The sequence below is a fragment of the Loxodonta africana genome, chromosome 24 (genome assembly GCF_030014295.1).
Source record: "Loxodonta africana isolate mLoxAfr1 chromosome 24, mLoxAfr1.hap2, whole genome shotgun sequence".
NCBI classification, from domain to species: Eukaryota; Metazoa; Chordata; class Mammalia; order Proboscidea; family Elephantidae; genus Loxodonta; species Loxodonta africana.
In genome coordinates, this window is record NC_087365.1 from 16,255,258 (window position 1) to 16,274,921 (window position 19,664).

The 19,664-nt window shown below is 41.7% G+C and overlaps 1 protein-coding gene across 1 annotated transcript in view; it reads right to left on the reverse strand.

Moving 5' to 3' along the window:
• The window catches only part of SPTLC3 (serine palmitoyltransferase long chain base subunit 3), a 179,058-nt gene that overhangs the window by 39,252 nt on the left and 120,142 nt on the right, over window positions 1-19,664 (reverse strand). The window contains 2 exon segments of the mRNA XM_003411470.4: window positions 1,629-1,755; window positions 11,224-11,443. Of these exon segments, the coding sequence (XP_003411518.3) occupies window positions 1,629-1,755; window positions 11,224-11,443 (347 nt within the window).

Below are 19,664 nucleotides of genomic sequence, written 5' to 3' on the forward strand. Positions count from 1 at the left end.
CAGGGTTTATTTGTTATGATGGCATAGCCCAACTTTTCCTGACTAATACAGGACCTTGGAGGACATCTAGTCCTACTTCATTTCTACAGTAAGAATCCTTTTTATAGCATTCCTGAGAAGCAGTCTAAATATTTCTTGAACATCTCAAGAATAGCAGGAAATAACAGCAGCAAGTAATACATAATGCTTACTATGTAATTGTTTCCAGACACAATTTTAAGTGTCTTTCATTGATTAATTTACCTATATTTCATAATAATAATAACTCATAAATAATTATTTTCCTCATTTTACAGCTGGGAGAACTGAACACAGAAAAGTAACTTGTTCAGGATTGAACACATAAGTTACTTGCCTAAGGGCACACAGCTAACAAGGAACATCAAGGGGGGGTCAAACCAGGGGAGCTGGCTTCAGAATCTCTGACCTTAACCATTGCACTATGCTGCCTCCCTAGACTGGATTCTTATTTCCTTTTTAGACAGACCATTTCAACAAGCCATGGAATCATAAAGACAAACCTAGAAAGACCTTAGAGATCAATCAATCTAGTCATTGCATTTTACGTGGTGGAAAACAGTCACCTTGTAGGCCATTTTCTTGATTTAGTGAAAAAAGGAAGGTTCATCCTAGAGGTTTTCAAACCAGTGTTTGGGGAGCACTAGGGCTCAGGAGAAGGGCCTTAAAGGCTGTTGGTATGGGAGTGGGTAGAGATACTACTTCACCTAGACCAGCCCTGCTTCTATATAGTAGACTTATGAGTGAAACTTGTACATGGATAATGTATTTTTCTGCTTCAATAAGAATAAAAAATGATGGGTCTCTCCATACTTCTATTGAAATAGTAGGCTTGGAGGGTTTCATTAGACAATGTGGGGTGAAAGTCAGCTGGAGGTGGGGGTAGATTGTACAGCACCATGACCGGTTCTGGGGTCAGGATAATTTGCTCCTTCTGTAAATGAGTGTATTAGCTTGACTCACAGCAAGAACTACCTTATTCATCACTGTATTCCCAACTGTGTGTGATGTATAGTAGACGCTCATAAACTTTATGGGAAAAGTAGAAGAAGAGTTCCAAGAGGCATTCATTGATTAAAACAATTCTTAGAAACAAGATTAAGTTTGTTTGGGATGAACAATGTAGCACACTCTATCTCTGGTGACCCAATGTCAAGGAAATAGTGGAAAGTTATCACTGTGTGTGTTCTGGCCATATAGTCTCAAACGGTCGGTGGTGGATTTCCCTTCCCCAATCTCTGGCTGGAAAAACAAGCAAACAAAAAAAGGATTAAAAGAGTGGAAGTATTAAATTGATTAGGTTGTCTCAGAGAAACACAACTTACAGCCCCAAGCAAACATACACCTCTATTTGCTTCATTTTAGCACACTATATTATCCAAACTTACTGATCACATTGAGCTGAAGTTGAAAGTTTTCTTTGCTTTAACAAAGGTTTCTTTTTTGCTGACAGCAGTTTTAGTACATTTAGCACATGATTTGATTTATACACCGGGTTATATAAAAGAAAAGAATGTATTTGAGATGGGGGGGAGATTGGTGGGGCATAAGAGAGAGGGAGGTCTGGGAAAGGAGTTCGTGGGAGCTGTGCTCACAGCTGAACCTCTTACCTTGTGTGGTCCCATCCATTCCCATGAGGAATTTAATCGATCTGATGATTTGCTCTGATACTGGGGGACTCATAGATGTGGCGTAAACAGCGCTATGTGAGTTAACCCGTAAGTAATCCACGAGGTCCTTAAACAAAGGGGAAACCCAAACAGAAGGAATATCAGTCTCAGTCTTGGTGGTGAGAATCATATCTTCTCCTTTCCTCTTCCATCGTAGCAAAAGACATTTAATCCTAGCATCTCAAAAGATGAGTATTGTTTGGCTTTCAGTGGACATCACCAAACTTTATTTTTTCTATCCTTCTATTCCAGTCTCACCCACAATAACCCAGAAGTTATGCAAAGGTAGAATTTGGCAAGTTTGGAGTTGAAATCTGTAAGCCAAAATGAGATATATAAGGAAAAATGATTACTCTAACCTTTTTGATCACTTACTATGTGTGAACACTGGTTTAGCATTCAGAGGTATCCCAAGAATACAGGAAGTATGTCTTGACCTTGAGAATATTATATAAGATTGTGCCCATGGAAAAGTGATAGTAGGAAAAGTAACAGTACATGCAAACTAGTATGTACAACGGGGCAGTGAGATTAGAGAGGAAAGAAAGAGGGCCTCCCTAGTTGGATCAGGGAAGGCTCTAGTCAGGTAGCGGAAGTGACTAAGCCTTGAAGAATGAAGAATGAAGATAAAAAGGAAAAGAAAATTTGTGTGTGTGTGGGTGGGTGGGTAGGTGGAGCTGGCAGAAGGAAGAGGCTGATCAAAGATACAGGAAGTAGAAAAGCAGGTGACATGCATAGTAGATTGCTCTAAAAAAATGTGGCTGTAATTCTTCCTCTCTTTGTACCCTTGCACTTCTACAATTTAACTGTGCAGTTCCTTCCATCAAGAGGCGGATGAATTCAGGTTGGCCTTGTGACTTGCTTTGACCAATGGAATGTGGCAGAAGTGATGGTACATTAGTTGAGCCTAGGCCTCAAGAGAACTTGAGTGTTTTTGTTCTCTCAGAACCCTTCTCATCTGCAATGTAAACAAGCCTTAGCTAACCTGCAGGAGGATAAGAGCCAGATGGAGTGAAAAAGAGCCTTCACAGCTGAGGCCATCCATCCTAGGCCAGCCAGTCCCCAGCTTACCAGCTGTGACTGTGACATGAGGGTAAACTCAGCTGTGGCCAAAAGAACTGTCCATCTGAGCCCAGTCTAAAGTGTTGATGGGTAGAATCATGAGCTAAATAAATGGTAGCATTTTTAGTTACTAAATTTTTTTTTTTTTTTTTTGTTGAACAGAAAAAGTAACTGATATAGCATGTTTGGAGAACAACAAATGACAGACTGGAGGTTAGTGGGAAATTAAACCAAAGAGTAGGTTAGGACCAGATAGACATAAAGGCAAGGAGTTCAGAGTTTATGCTTTGGGCAGTTGAGAACTATTGGAATTTTTGTGCAACACTATTTGGAGTGCTGATCTACTACATAATTTTGGTCTTCAATGGTAGGAACAATTCTTCACCTATATGCTTGACTCCTGAGGCCCAAAGAAAACTCCCAGGTAAGTCAGCAGAGAGCCCAAAAGAAGCTCCAATAGTCTAACACCGCAATGGGGAGCACCTTAAGGTTGGCATCTGGGTTTGCTCAGTCCCTGCTGGGCAGACCATCTGTGGGCCCGCTTGTACTGGCACACGGCCTGGGATCCTCAGGATGCCCTGTAGAAAAGCTAATGGGCTGATGACAGCTCTCTGCATTAGCAGTGGGACCTGTGATGGACCAATCACTTTCTCTTTGAAGGATAGTGACAGAGCTTAGAATGCCACTTAGGTGCCTTCCCCAATAATTCCCACACAAAGGTGATCTGAGAGAAGCTCTCAGGAAGTGGAAAAGAAGCGCTGACCTGTAATCCCCAAGAAGGATTCTCTGCTTTGGGCAGGCCCATCCCCTGCTCCCCTCCTTCAGTGGCTATATCAACTGCCACCTCTGAACATATCCATTCCTACCCAAATCCTGGGACCACACCCTGCCCCTCACTTTTCCATCTCTCTTGGGGTAAGTGTGGGGCATGGTTGTTCACAAATGCTTTAAAGATTCGTAATTTACCTCCTCAGTGAAGGAGGTTGCCTGACAGGATCCCTCAACCTGACCCACAGGAGGAACAAATCGCTCTGCATTTCTGTTCTTCCTGCCTCCTTCAATGCATCCTTCCTCCTAAATCCCTTCTCTCTCCCACTCTTCCTTCTTCCCTGCCTTCCTTTCTCCCTCCTCGCCTCCTTCATTTCAGAATCTTTGTTTTTTTGTTCCTTCCTTTCCGTTTATCCCCTTTCCTCCCCACTTTCCCTCCCTGTTTTCATTTCAAATCCTCCATTCTAAACCTTTTCTTCCTCTTCATTCTAAATCAGTCTCTCTCCCTCCCTCCCTGCCTTTCTCCCTTCTTCCTTTCCTCCCCCCTTCCCTTTCATCTTTTCTCCCAAAAAGTATGTAAGAAGGACTTACATAGGGCTATGATGTGCATATGTGCTGATGTCCAAGAGGGGAGGGGGATAGAAAGGGACCACAGGCTAGACCCTGGCATCCATTATCCATTTATATAATTAAAATTGAGTTTCTGTATATTCTGTTGTTTAATGAATCTTCTAAAAACTATTGGGTGGGCTTTCACCAAATTTGAAGAGTTTGTGCTACAGCTGCTAACCAAGAGGTCGGCAGTTCAAATCTGCCAGGCGCTCCTTGGAAACTCTATGGGGCAGTTCTACTCTGTCCTATAGGGTTGCTATGAGTCGGAATCGACTGGACGGCAGTAAGTTATATTTAGGTTCATCGCCTGATTTTAGGTACTGGCTGCACAACATTCAGGATTCACTTTGGGTAAACCCAGGGGCATTGCAAAGAAAGAGGTGGCCATTTTCTAGGGTAGCTGCAACCAACCTGTCCTTCACAGTCCTACATTCAGTGCTCCTCCATGACCAGCAGCAGAGATTTTTTATTTTATGTTGAGAGTGAATGTCTCCCTGCAGAGTGCTGGGGAAGCCAAGTAGAAGAGTGGGGTGGAGTGAAGGGATCAGGATGATGGAGGCTCATGTGGACCAGTGTCAGAAAACAGGTGTTTCAAGGAAATGATTTAGCCTTAAAGGATAGGTAGGTTTGGATGGATGGAGAGGAAGGAGAAAGACACGGGTATGTGCTAAAATTAGGAATGAGGATGGTGTCTTATCAGCAAAGAATGGAGGAGTCAATTGGAAGTAGTTGGAAAAGCTAGTGCTTCTGATCCCCTTGAGGGAGGCTTGATCCAGGAATTACAAACACAGTCTCTGGAATCTGATTGCTTGGGTTCAAACTGTGACTCTGTTTTGTGACCTGGGGAAACCCTGGTGGTGTAGTGGTTAAGAGCTATGGCTGGTAACCAAAAAGGTCAGCAGTTCGAATCCACCAGGTGCTCCTTGGAAACCACGTGGGGCAGTTCTACTGTCGTATAGGGTCGCTATGAGTTGGAATCAACTCGAAGGCAACAGGTTTGGTTTTGTTTTGGTATGTGACCTGGAGCAAATTACTGAACCTCTCTGTGTCTTACTTTTCTTGAGATAATAGCAATACCTACCTCAAGTCATTACGAAAATTAAGTGCATTAAGACATATTAGTAAAATGTCTGATACGTAGTGAATACCTGATGTCGTTCACAATTATTGTTAATAGATTGCCAACTCAAAGATTCTTAGAACTGGGGTATTTTGCGGGTACGTCACTGGGTTTTTTAAAATACAAAAAGCCCTCAAAATGTCTTTATTCTACCTCCCTCATTTTGCAGAAGGTTTTTTTTTTAATGTACTAAGGTTGAAACACTAACCCACATTAGCATGCCCAGACATCAAACCAAAGATTTCAATTCCAGCTCTTCCTCCATCCTTGTTGAGGTGGTTGCAGTAGAAATGGAAAGAAAGGAAAAGAGAGGGAGATTGAAGGATTCTGAAGGGGCAGACAGGGCTAGAAGCTAACACCATAGCTGATATTCATCGCTGCTCGAGGTTCTGTTTTAAGAACTCATTAACACATTTAAGTCTCAAAATAATCCTATTGTTTGGGGACAGAGAGACACAGAGAGGATCAAGGCAACTTCTGCTTATCCTGTGGTTCTTTTCCTAATCCACAGGAATTACTCTTTTTTTTTTTTTCTTAATTCCTGATAGACTCAATTTTATATAGTACTAAATCACAGATGAATCATATTATTCTAAATATGTTTCGTGTCTATTACTCTCGTTTCTCCAAGGAAACGGAAACCTTCCTGAGGGTAGGGATGGAGTTACTCACTTCTCTCATAGTCCACAGTGGTGAATACTTAGGAGGGACTTGGTAAAAACTTACGGTGTAATGGAAAGCAAAAGGGGTTTCAGGGACAGAGGATGGCGAGAGTCTCTGACAGACATAAAAAAAAAAAAAAAAAAAACCTAGTTGCTGTTGAATCAATTCTGACTCATGGTGATCCCACGTGTGACAGAGTACAGCTGTGCTTTATAGGGTTTTCAATGGCTGATTTTTTGGAAGTAGATTGCCAGGCCTTGCTTCCAAAGCACCTCTGGGAGCTCTAACCTCCAATGTTTTGGTTAGTAGGCAGGTGCATTAAGTTTTTGCACTACCTAGGAATTCTCTGAAGAACCCGGGGGTACTAAGCTGCATTCTTAGGAATGAATGTAGCATATCCACTTGGTCTTGAGGCATCCCTGATAAAGATCAGCTGAGGAAAGAAACCAAAGTTCCTTCAATTCCTATAAAGGCTCTTTTCCCAATGTCCACATCCCCCAATTTTCTTTCATAAATTTAGAAATTTCATAAAGTTAAGGTCATGAGCACTCTTAGTATGGGTAAGTATCTTATCAGTGGGATATCACTCCCTTTTAACCTAAAGACTGTCTTGCCCATAATTTTATCTCTTCTAGACTGAGCCTGCTTCCTCCTAGAGCCTACATTTAAGGACAGGGCTAATTTGCAAGCATGGCTCAGAGACTGGGGCTCTGTGAGTAATTTCTGGAGAGCATCAAGGAAAGCCTTGATTCCCTCCTTTTGTTCCCAGACTAAGTGCCATGAGCCAAGAATTAAGAGTTGACTTTGGTCTTTTGCAAGGTGAGTCTGGGTTGTGTCTTCCTCAGGGTGGGTTAGAAGTCTCCTCATACTGAGGTTTCCAAGTTCATTTGTAAGTTTGAAATCCTGATTCGTTTCTGTATCCATAGGCCTACAGTTCAAGGGCAAGGGTGGCTTTTCTTGAGGAACTCAGACAGGAGGGTCTTAGAATAAACATCTTGATGCTCATTCCACAACCCTCATTTACTTCAAAGGGCCGTTAAATACAGCCAGGGCCAGCCCACAGGGCAGAGCTGCCTTCTGTGAGGGGCCTGCCTTCGCCTGGTGTGCAGGCTTCTGAGGCTAATGCTCACCCCAACCTTGGCTGCCCTGCTCCACTTTCCTCCTCCAGAATTCCAGCCACACAGCTAATCAATCATGAAGGCTGCCTTTGTTTCATGTATTGACAAGCCTCTGGTTTGTCTGTGGGGGCTGTGAAAGCCAGTAGTTAGCACCAGGCTTGCAAGAGGACACAAGGTCCAGGAATAGAGAAATATTTGGATCATAGAAACTGGAATCTGCAATGTTGACCATATTGCCTCAGCAACTGGATAAATAAAAAAATAAATTAAGAATAAGAAACCTAGCCCCATCAGCTCAGGCTTTCTTCAAAGAAGCTGTTCATGGCATGGGGCTCTGACGGTAGAAAGAAGTAATGACCTGACATTTCACTTCAAAGGTCCTGAGGGCTCCAGGTTGGTCTATTCACAGCTCATCTACAGCAGCTCCAAACTCAGTGAGAAAGACAGCAAAATCTTGCCAGTTCTTAAGAGACTGTTTTAGCAGTATTCTTAGGATGGGAGGAGAAGGGCGCACCCAGGGCAGTACACTCCGGTAAGCAGAGATGAATTTGTAGCACATTTTGTGAGGGGGAGGCTGGGGCCAAAACAGAAACTCTACTCTGTGGAGATACCTTAGCACCAAGCCAATTTTTTTTTTTCTCCCCTGGTTTATTGCCAAATACTTTTTTCCTACCTGACACATTGGGTTGCTAATAGAGCTCTAAGCTTGACCTATTCTACAAAGATGTCTAGCGTCTCCTAAACACTACTATTGGGCTGTTAGAGCCAAACATCCTAAACACTGTTTTTGGGAATATACTCCCTCTATCACCAATGTTGACATTGTAATTTTAAAAAAGCAGAGCTGAGCCAGACATGCTCATTTTTTTTTTTAGACTTTTAGACCCAAGTGATTATGTCCAAATCTTAAGATCCATTAAGAACCATTAACATAGTGAAATTGAAATTATTTCGGGTTTCAGAAAAATTTAAAGTCTCAGGGTATACACTTTAACCTTCTTTTTTTAGCGTTAGTTTTGTTGCTTTTCTATCCATTGGTACAAAATCCTTGATATCTTGCAGTAATAACATTTTCCCAATCTTACGTTCTTTCAGTTAAAAAGCATAGTTTAAAAATCTTCACAAAATTATTCAAAGTTTAGGGGGATAAAAACTATGACTTAAAGTGAAGCAAAGAGAAAGATGAAAACCTAAACTTATAAAACCTAAACCTCAAGATAAAATTGGTTCTCAAATTTTCAAACCATGATTCTTCAATGGAATCATTTCTTGACTATTACCAACAGTTACATTAGTGCACGCTTGTTCGAAAAACAAATTTGGAGCTGAATTGCAGAGGTTTGACACCAGAAAAAGTAAACAGCAAGTGAGAGCAGACATATCTATATTCCGTTAAGTCATGGGCTCATTAGGCTGGAAGGGAACCGTATCCTATCTGCTGTCACCACAGCCGCAGGAATCCCTGGGCAGTGCGAACAGCTAAGCGTTGACATGAGGTTGGGACTCGAGCCCACCCAGACAAAGTTGGGGTTTGAACCCACCCAGACGCACCTCGGAAAACGGGACTGGAGATCTGCTTCTGAAAGATCACAGCCATGAAAACCTGAAGGAGCACAGTTCTCTGCACACATGAGGTCGCCATGAGTTGGAATCAAGCCCACAGCAAAGGATAACATCGTAGCCTCACCAAAACCATCCCAGATAGGTGTGTATCTGATTGTTTTCGTTTTTAAATCCTCAGGGAACAACACATGCACTTTCTCAGCTGCCGCCTTAAATCCTGCTTACCCTCCATGTCTTGAAAGGACCCAATATTTTCTAGGTCTTGTGTTTTGCAGAAACCCTGCTGGTGTGGTGGTTAAGTGCTACAGCTGCTAACCAAGACGTTGGCAGTTCAAATCTGCCAGGCGCTCTTTGGAAACTCTATGGGGGATTTCCACTCTGTCCTATAGGGTCGCTGAGTCGAAATCGACTCCAGGGCAGTGGGTTTGGTTTGGGTTTTGCGTCTTGCTGTCTCAGGGCTGTGGGTTTCTGCCAAAAACTAATTCTTGGCGCCATCTAGTGGTACACAGGGGGACTGCAGTGTAATGCGGAGCGGGGAGCAGAAAGCAGAGCCCAGTAAACCTAGCGCCCTCGAGTCGATTCTGACTCATTGCGACCCTATAGGACAGAAGGGGGAAAGAGAGAAGAGGAGGGATAGGAGGGAGAAATGACGCAGCTGTCTGAATCCAAGTATGGACATGACCAGTACTTTAAAGGGCAAGCAAATGAACAGATTTACATACCTTTTTTTTTTTGCATACTGACTAATGTAAATTATAATATTTTTGCAATTGCTCAAAAAATGTAAATTATAATATTTTTGCAATTGCTCAGTAGCTATCCCAAATTAATAGCAGCTACATTTTTTACATGTAAAGAAAAAAAAATTTTTTTTCTTTACATAGTAAAGAGCAAACACACTTTAAAAATATTGCAACTAAAAGGACTTCAGTTTGAAGAGTGAGAGAGAGCCATCTTGAGCTGTGAGTTGGCCCTTTCTTCAGGCTCGTCGCCAGCTTTTTTAAAGTGGGTATCCAATGAAGAAACTCAGAGAAAAATGTGGCAACCACCAGATTTGACAGCATTTCAAAGATTCACCTGCTTCAGTTTACTCAGGTGCCTTTGGCTCAGGAAACAGTTACACATGGTTAAAAATTCTGTAGCTCAGACTGCTGTTAATCACAAAACCACGAGCTTACAAAGCAATGTAGTCTGCATAAGGGAACCCCTAAATTTGAGAACCTCTGATCCCACTGCTTTCGACAGGAACAAGAAATGGAATATTTAACCTTTTGCCAAATTTAGCTGACTTTTGTCAAAGCCTGGGCCTTCCCTCTGTTTTTAGCATTACCCAGCTAATTCCCCCAGGACACTGGAGGGCGGGTGAAAACACTGCTTTGAGCTCCAGAGAGACTAGGGCTTATTAAAGGGTAAAAAAAGACCCCTGAAAACCCTGAACATCTTAAGCATCTGTGTGTCTCCTGGCAGGCTGAGTGGCTAACATGAAACCTGTTGTTTTAAATCACAGGGTTCCAATGACAGTACTATTTTCTGCTGCGCTCCCTGGTTTGTCTAACTGGCTTATCAGGAGTCTGAACTCTTGTTCCTGCTGAAATTGGGAATTTTCGATAAGCTTTAAAAAAAAAAAAAAAATTAATAGATAAGCTACAGGAGCTGGTTTGTGCCCTGCTGTCCACTCCTGGGCAGAGACACGCCACTTTCACACAGACTCTTTGGAACAGGTGTAGGCTTGTATAAGATAACTGGTCAGGATTTGGATGAGACTGTCATATAATGGGGAAGAGGGAGAGGTAACTGGGTCCTTTACCCTCAAACCCAGGCATATCTATATAATGTATATATATTCCTGTTTCTCCTTCCCTTCCCTCTTCTTGTTAATTTCTTTCAAACATGTATTGATGGTTGTTTTATTCTAGCAACCTCCTTGATGATATTGGCAATAGAATGACAGGGATAAAGCTCACTTGGTCAGAATTTTTAGATGTTAGAGGATGATTTGACCTATGGCTTATCCAAAATTGCTGGAGAAAGTTATTTTGCACAGAAAATCACTTAAAAGCACATCTGTGATACAGCCACTGTCTTCGTGAAAATTCTTAAAGCCTAAAACTGGTAGCACAAGGGGGAAGCTCCTTAATACCTGACCTTTGCCTACTGTTGTTATTACCCTTGCTGTGTTTTTCATGCTACAAAAACCAAGCTACTTCACTTCTCTAACATCCCCTTATCATTTCTGTGGCTCGGTATACATTATTTTCTGCTTCAGACATGTAACAATTCCCCAACCCTAAACATCGGTCTAAAAGACTGACATTCATTCCAGAAGACTTGGATACTCTCCTGTCCTGCACAGTTACTTATCCCTCTTCTTTGCACTAAGTCTTTACCTGTGTAACTGCTGATGTTGTCATGTTATAAGAATGTAATTACTCATCACATCCCCCTCTTCACAGGCTGAGCTCCTGGACATTCTGCACCTGAATTGTCTGAGAATTCACTGTAGCTAAACCACGGAGCTCAAGAAAGGGGTGGTGAACTGAACTGAAGCTCTCAGGAATTCAGAGAAGTCTGGCAGACTGCATCCCCAGGGGACTCGGGTTTTACACAGACACAGGAGGCCCCCTCTTACCTTCCTTCCAGCTATGTAGCCTCCTGAGCTTCCAAAGCTTTTGCTGAAAGTGCCCATCAACACATCAACATCACGAGGGTCCATTCCAAAGAATTCCACGACACCCCGGCCGGTGGGGCCCATGGTCCCAATGCTGTGAGCCTCGTCTATGTAGAGGTAAGCCTTGTATTTATTCTTCAGAGCCACAATCTGGGGCAGGTGCACAATGGAACCTTCCATGCTAGGTCACAAAGAGAGATGCTTGTAACTAACGTGAAGCCTCCTGGGAAGCTCTGCATTAGTTCTCCTTCCACTACATCTCAGACAGCCTGCCCTGACATCAGTCGGGGTGATGAGCACACACCATTCCTTTCTTCCTTCCCTCCTTTTCTTTCCTTTCCTCCTTTTCCTCCCTTCCTTTCTTCTTTCCTCCTTCTTTCCTTTTCTTTTTCCTTCCTTCCCACATTCTCTCTCTCATCCCTCCCTCCCTGTCTTCCTTCCTTGTCTTAAAATACACCCAACATAAAATTTTCCATTTAACTGTTTTCAAGTTATAATCCAGTAGCATTATTCACACTCACAAAGTCGTACAACTATTACCACTACCTAGATCCAAAACTTTTTCATCACCCCAAACAGAAAAAAAAAAAAAAAACAGAAGCTCAGTACTTTTAAGCAGTAAACTCCCACTCTCCCTTCCCACCAGCCCCTGGTAACCACTAATAAACTATGGTCTCTATACCCTTGCCTATTCTAGATATTTCATATAATTGGGATCATACAATATGTATCCTTTTGTAACTGACTTATTTCACTCAGCATAATATTTTCAAGGTTCACCCATGTGGTAGCATGTATTAGAATTTTATTCCTTCTTATTACTGAACGGTGTTCTGTTGTACACATGTACCACATTTTGTCTGGCTACTCATCTATTGATGGATATTGGGTTGTTTTCACCTTTTGGCTATTGTGAATAACGCTGCAAAGAACACTGGTGTGCACATATCCATTTGAGTCCTTGCTTTCAATTCTTCTGGGTATAAACCAAGGAATAGAATTACTGGGTCATGTGGTAATTTTATGTTTAACTTTTTGAGGAACCACCCCTACCAGCAATGGATGTGGGTTCCAATTTCTCTACACCCTCGCCAACACTTAATATTTAATATTTTCCATTTTTTTTGAAAATTATCCTTGTGGGTGTGAAGTGGTATCACATTGTGGTTTTGATTTGCATTTCTGTAATGACTACTATGAGAAGCCCTGGTGGCACGGTGGTTAAAGTGCTCAGCTGCTAACTAAAAAGTGGGTGGTTGGAGTCCACCAGCCACTCCACAGGAGAAAGATGTGGTAGTCTGCTTCTTTAAAGACTTACAGCCTTGAAAACTCTATGAGGTAGTTCTATCCTCTCCTACAGGGTCTCTATGAGTAGGAATGGACTTGACAGCAGTGGGTTTTTTGGTTTGGTAATGACTGATAAAGAAGCCCGGATGGCACAGTAGTTAAGTTTTCTTCTGCTTAACCAAAAGGGTGGCTGTTTGAACTCACCAGCCTTTATGGGAGAAACACATGGCAGTCTGCTTCTGTTAAGACTTACAGCCTTGGAAGCCCTATGGGGAAGTTCTACTTTGTCTTATAGGGTCTCTGTGAGTCAGAATTGACTTGATAGCAATGGGTTTGGTTTTTTTAATGTCTAATAATGTTTAACATCTTTTTATGTGCTCCTGAAATTCTTTTCTTCTTAAGGCACATTTCATTTGGTTATGGCAACTTTTCCAATCTTGAAAAGACTACTCGGGCATTTCTATGCTACTTGAAAAAAAAAATTACATTCAGTGAATTTGAGTGCTTTGTGTTATTATAGCTAATTCCCAAGTAAATAATTAGCTCACTGCACTATTGATCCAATTTGACTTCATAAAGCTGACTGGTACAACTAGATAGATCATTTTGGATTCTAGGTATTTTGGTAGTTTTAATTGTATGAATCTATAAGGATCCACCATTACCAGTCTGCAGGTATCTACTTGGCCAGTTCAGTCTGACCCAAACTCTTGCTTGAATTGCTTAAAGATTAAAAGAGGGAATTAAAAACACACAAACAACATGATTTAAGACGTCTGATAGTGTTCATTAAAGCACAACAGAAAGTCCTTAGGACCTCCTTTTCAGTGCTTCCAAAACCAAACCAAATCCATTGCCATGGAGTCGATTCTGACTCATAGCGACTCCACAGGACAGAGCAGAACTCTCCCAGAGGGTTTCCAAGGAGCAGCTGGTGGATTCCAACTGCCGACCTTTTTGTTAGCAGCCGAACACTTAAACCACTAAGTCACCAAGGCTCCTTTCAGTGCTTACTGGAACAAAAATGCCTGTTTGGGTTCCTGGCAGTATTGTCTTTTTCTGTTCCTTTAGGACAGTGGTTCTCAATCTTGAGAGATCATCAAAACTGCCTCCCTACCAGTTGCCATCAAGTCAATTCCAACTCATGATGACCCCGTGTGTGTCAGAGTAGAACTGTGCTCCACAGGGTTTTCAGTAGCTGATTTTTTAAAAGTAGATTGCCAGGCCTTCCTTCCCAGGCACCTCTGGATGGACTGGAACCTTCAATCTTTGGGTTAGCAGCCAAGGGTATTAACTCTTTTGCACCACCCAGTGACTCAGAAACCCCTGCAGAGCTTGCTAAAACACAGATTGCTGGCCCTGCCCCAGAGTTTCTGGTCAATGGGTCTAGGGTGGGCTGACAATTTGCATTTCTAAGACATTCCCAGCGGAAGGTGCTATTGCTGCTGGTTGGGGACTACACTTGGAGAACCACTGCTAGAGGAACCCTTCTGTTTGATCTCTAAGTGCTTTATTTTTCATGGCATCATGAATTGGAAAACATGTCAAGTCCTTCTGCAAAGGGAAAAATATGAAGTAAAAAATAAGTAAAATTAAAATTCATATTTACACAATACCCTGGAACAAAGTGGATTTAAACAACTTTGACTTTAATGGGTTCTTGGGATACTTTGTAGGCTGTGTCTACATCACCCACAGTTTTGACTGCACTGGCAGCCAGTTCTGTGAAAACACACAACTCACACAGTCACACACACAAAGGAGCTAGTCAAACAATTCAAGCAACCTGTCAACTTAATCCAAGAACTAATCCATTGAATCAAACAGTGAGGTGAACTTTTCCCCTTTTTCTTATTAATTTACTCATTAGATGAAATTTAATGTATTTAAAAAAACATACAAGTTTAAGTGTTAGGTCAATTCAGTCAAAACAGTCCAGCTGGTTGTGCAATTACCCAGACCAAGGGGTGTTGGTTTGAAGGAAGTACAGTGATCACTGAATGTAGCATTTGTGCTTTTCACAAACTCATTTTGGCTGAGTGAGTTCAGATTTTAATAAAGACCAGGGGCTTCTTTTTTATGCAAATTTGTGAGTTAATTCCAATTTTTTCATAGATTAATTGCTTGTGAATGTCATTTCCATAGGAGGGGAGGCAATGTAGCCATCTGATTGCTTAAGCTCAGATTGTGGATAACTCACTAACTGTGAACTTGGGCAACTTACGTGACACTTTGCCTCAGTTTCCCCATATGTAAAATAAGGATGTTCACTTCGTAGGGTGGTTGCAACAACCAGACATAACGCTTGTGAATTGCCTGACACATAACGAGCTCTCAGGCAATTGTTATTGTTCTTAGAAGGAGGTGCTCAGAAGGCAATGTCAGTGGTGAGGCCTGACTTGAGAAATCCGGAGCCCGGATGATGCTCTGTGCCGAATTTTCTGGGAAAGAGGCGTGTGGGTGTCACACAAAATAAATGGCTTTGTGTTCTCAGAATTCTAGAATTTTCTGCTAACCTTGAAAATGTTACAAGTTGGTAATACAAATATGTTCAAACCTGACAAGCTGCAAATAGCCATTCTTTGTTCTGGAGCTGAGCTTGGCAGGAGCCAAAGTTAACGTCAAATGGAGCTTGCAGACACTCAGGCCAGCTAATTAGCCATCTTTTGGTGGGCTGGTCTAGCTGACGTTAAGAGCCTGCCCCACCTGGTTTATATTTCTTCCTCTAAGATTAATGACTCTATGGATACTGCTCGTTTCTGGAGTTAACCCAGGGCACGTATAGAGTCCTAGGGAGAACTTAGCTTTTATAAAGAGTTACGTTCACCCGTGTTAAGTTTTCATTTCCTCGATGTGACCAAATTTGCACTGAATCTTTACCTGCAGTGTGACACTGAGCTTGGCCTGTACGTAGAAAAGCTATCTATGTTATTCCCATGCAATACTGTCAAAAATGCAGCACCAAAAATAATAAAGAAAACAAAAATAGCTCTTTATTCTTTCTTCCTGAAAGGGAGGTTGCATTTTTCTTTTGACTTCAATATAAGAAAAACAACTAAAATACAACTGTGGGTACAGATAATTCCACCAGTTAATTTGATGCTCTGTGCAGGGACTTAAGTTATTCTCAAACCAGCAAGCCTGTGAATAATTTCTTTATATCTTTTCTATTACATAATGTATTAGCTAAGTGACAAGTCTCCTTTTTAAAAACCTCCTTCTCACCACCTTGCCTTCCACATATAAACCATATTACCTACTGGCAGGATTTGGAATGAATCCACCAGTTTGCCAACTTACATGGTAGAAAAATCTCATTGGTGGGCCCAAAGTATACCCCAAGACAAGAAAGATGGGAAGAGAGTTAAAAAGAAACTAAGACTAATTAAAAATAAAGTAATTACTATTTTCTTTTTCTTTGTCTTTATTTACTTAAATTATAGAAATATAGGACAGAGTTTACCACTAAAGTTCTCAATCCTTATATTATTTGAGGGAGGAGAATGGCTTGTGTTCTTAAAGTAGGTGATATTCTGAGAATTTAGCATATATTTATGCATGTAGTTTTGGGAAGGGCTGGATATTATTTCTATACTCATTCTATTTTGAATGTTTGGACTTGAGGTTATGTCCCAGGATATTTGGGGCCTTATATTTTTTTTCTTGCTGGTGTATTTTTGAATAGTTTTGAGATTTCTCAACCATAATGAGTTGACAAGAAACCTAGACTTCTTAAAGACACAAAACTAGAAGAGTGTGGCTTTAAAACAGTACTTGAAGGGCATACAGAACACTAAAATAATTCTATTGTACTTTTAAATAAAATCTCATGGAATTTTAGGCTTCAAGTTTCAATCCCTTACTTTACAGTTGAAGAGCCTGAGGCCCAGATGGGTTAATGACTGATGTCAAATGATAGCTGTTTTTTGTTTACTTCTTTGGATCTGGACACGTGCTGAGTCTTCTGTTTGCACTGGGTTCCTCTCTCAGCAGGGCCACAGGTTTGCATCCCAGCTCTGCCTGGTCCCAGCTCTGCCTGGTCCCAGCTATGGGTCCTGGGGAAGTTACCTGAGCCTGTAATGCTCAGTTTTTTATATCTTCACAATAACTACAGGGTTACTGGGAGGCTTACTCAAAATTGCATATATGAAGTATTTAGCAAGGAGGATTCACACGATGGAGTCCCTGGGTGGTGCAAATGGTTACCGAGCTTAGTAGCTAAATGAAAGGTCGAATGTTCTAATCTACCCAGCGGTACCATGAAAGAAAGGCCTGGTAATCTACTTCTGAAAAATCAACCTTTGAAAACCCTATGACTTTTACACATGTGATTGCCACGAGTTGGGGTCATCTGGGTGGATGAAGAGCAAACAGCTTTGCTATGCAGAAGGCTTGTTGTTTTCTGAGCTGCAACTTCTTCAGCTGAAAATAAAACACAGGCACTCCCTGGGTTACAAACATCCGAATTCCGAACAACTACTACTTGCCCTTTGATGTTATGTAAATTTGCCCTCACTTTGAAATGATTGAACTAGCCCACAACAAATTCTTCATCACAGTCGCTTTCCCTTGCTGCACTGCAGCTTTTAAAAGAGTGAAAGGCTTCGAGCCTTTTCTTGCACTAAAATAAGGCTGAATAAGAACCATATGTACTTGTTCCAACTTACCTACAAATCTGACTTAAAGACACAGCTAGGAATAGACCTCATTGGTAACCTGGGGACTGCCTGTAATGATGAAGGCAGCCACCCTTAGTTGTAGGCTTATTATGAACCAGGCCTTCTGCCAGGCACTCAGTTACATGAACTCATTTAATCCTTACAAAGAACCCTACGGAGGGCATACAGCTGTAGGTGGTAGAGTCAGAATTTGAACCCCAGGTCCTAGACCTGTCTCCAAAGTCTGGGCTCCTTTACGTTTACATATAAGTAATAATACCAAGATGACTATGGAGGGTGACATTATTATTACTTTTGTGGAGTTACTCTGACTTCTTATAGGTGGTACCTAGCCTTCCGCTACCTTGATACCTGCCTGTGACTTTCAGATTTGACTGACTATTCTCTTTTGAAGTCATGAAAAAAATTATGTAGACTCTTTGTGGTGGTGTGTGTGTGGGGTGGGGGGGGGATGTTGCCTATGGTGGCATATGACAGGCAAGAGATTTAAAGTAAAAACCTTGGAGTGAAAACTCAAACGGGGCCATGTATGGGGTATTAACAAGCTATGTGTCCACAATGCATCTCTGAAAAACAGAAGAACGTTTGTGAACTATTGACGTTGCCTTCTTACTCCTGACCCTTTGGAAAACACTGTGGGAAATGATTATATTTTCTCATGATAGCAGCAAATAGGAACATCCACATGAAGGCTATTCTTCTGAGTTTTATAGCTCCAGAAGTCCACTCTAGACTAACATTATTTTATAGATGAGGAAACTGAGATCCTGTCTAAGAGGTGGCCAGCTTCTTGTCTATAAACACAGCCTTTTAGGTCATATTCTCTTTTAAAAATCAGATTCCTGTGTGGGTGAGAGAAAAGGAACTACTTTTTGAAGACAAGTCTGTGAAAAGTAGAAACTTCACTCTGTATAAATCCCAGGTTGATTGTACCACCATGCCAGACTGCCTCAAAAATGGCTGCCTGCAATTCTCCCTATTCTTCTACACACAAGCTTCTCCTCCCATCAAAGGCTGGAGTCTGTTTCCCCTCCCCTTGAATCTGGGTTGGACCTGTGACTTGCTTTGACTAGTGGACAGAAGTGATGCTGTACCAGTTTGAGGCCTAATCTCTAAGGGGCTAGGTAGGCTCTGCTTTTGCTGTCTTGGAGCCAGGCACCATGTTGTAAGGAAGCCCTGGCTAGAGTACTGAAACTAGATAGAGAGAAAAGAGAAAGAAGAAAATGGAACACCTCAGTTCCCAGTTGATAGCCAGCACCAAGGGCCAAAATGTGTGACTGAGGCCATTTAATGTTCCAGCCCTAGCTCAACTCCCAACTGAATTCAACCACATGAGTGACCCCCAACCAAAACCACAGGGGAAGAAGAACTGCCCAGTTGGTCCAGACAAACCATAGTACAATGAAAAATCATTGTAAATCTTTGCTGTTTAAGCCACTATGCTCTAAGAAGGTGTCTTAATCTGGGTTCTCTAGAGGAGCAAAACCAGTGAAGCAATACAAAAATATATATAGGCACACCTCATTTTATTGCACTTCACTTTTATTGAACTTTGGAGATACTGCGTTTTTTTACAAACTGAAGGTTTGTGGCAACCCTGCGTGGAGCAAGCCTATCAGTGCCATTTTTCCAGCAGCGTGTGCTCTCTTCATGTCTCTGTGTCATGTTTTAGTAATTCTACCAACATATCACATCTTTTCATTATTATTATATCTGTTATGGCATTCTGTGGTCAGTGATCTTCAATGTTACTATTGTAATTGTTTTGGGATGCTATGAATGATGCCCATATAAGAAGGTGACTTAATCCGTAAATGTTGTGTGTGTTCTGCCTGCTCCACCAACTAGCCATTCCCTCGTCTCTCTCCCTTTCCTTGGGCTTCCTATTCCCTGAGACATGATAGTATTGAAGTTAGGCCAGTTAATAACCCTACAGTGGCCTCTAAGCATTCACCCGCAAGGAAGAGTCACATGTCTCTCACTTTAAATCAAAAGCTAGAAATGACTAAGCTTGGTGAAGAAGGTGTGTTGAAAGCTGAGATAGGCTGAAAGCTAGGCCTCTTGCACCAAACAGTTGGCCAAGTTGTGGATGCAAAGGAGAAGTTCTTGAAGGAAATTTAAATTGCTATTCCAGTGAACACATTAATGATAAGAAAGCGAAACAGCCTTATTGCTGATATGGAGAAAGTTTTCATGGTTTGGATGGAAGATCAAACGAGCCACAGCATTTCCTTAAACCAAAGCCTAATCCAGAGAAAGACCCTAACTCTCTTCAATCCTATGAAGGCTAAGAGAGGTGAGGGAGCTGCAGAAGAAAAGTTCGAAGATGGCAAAGGCTGATTCATGAGGTTTAAGGAAAGAAGCCATTTCATAACAGAAGTCCAAGGTGAAGGAGCAAGTGCTGACATAGAAGTTGCAGCAAGTTCTCCAGAAGAT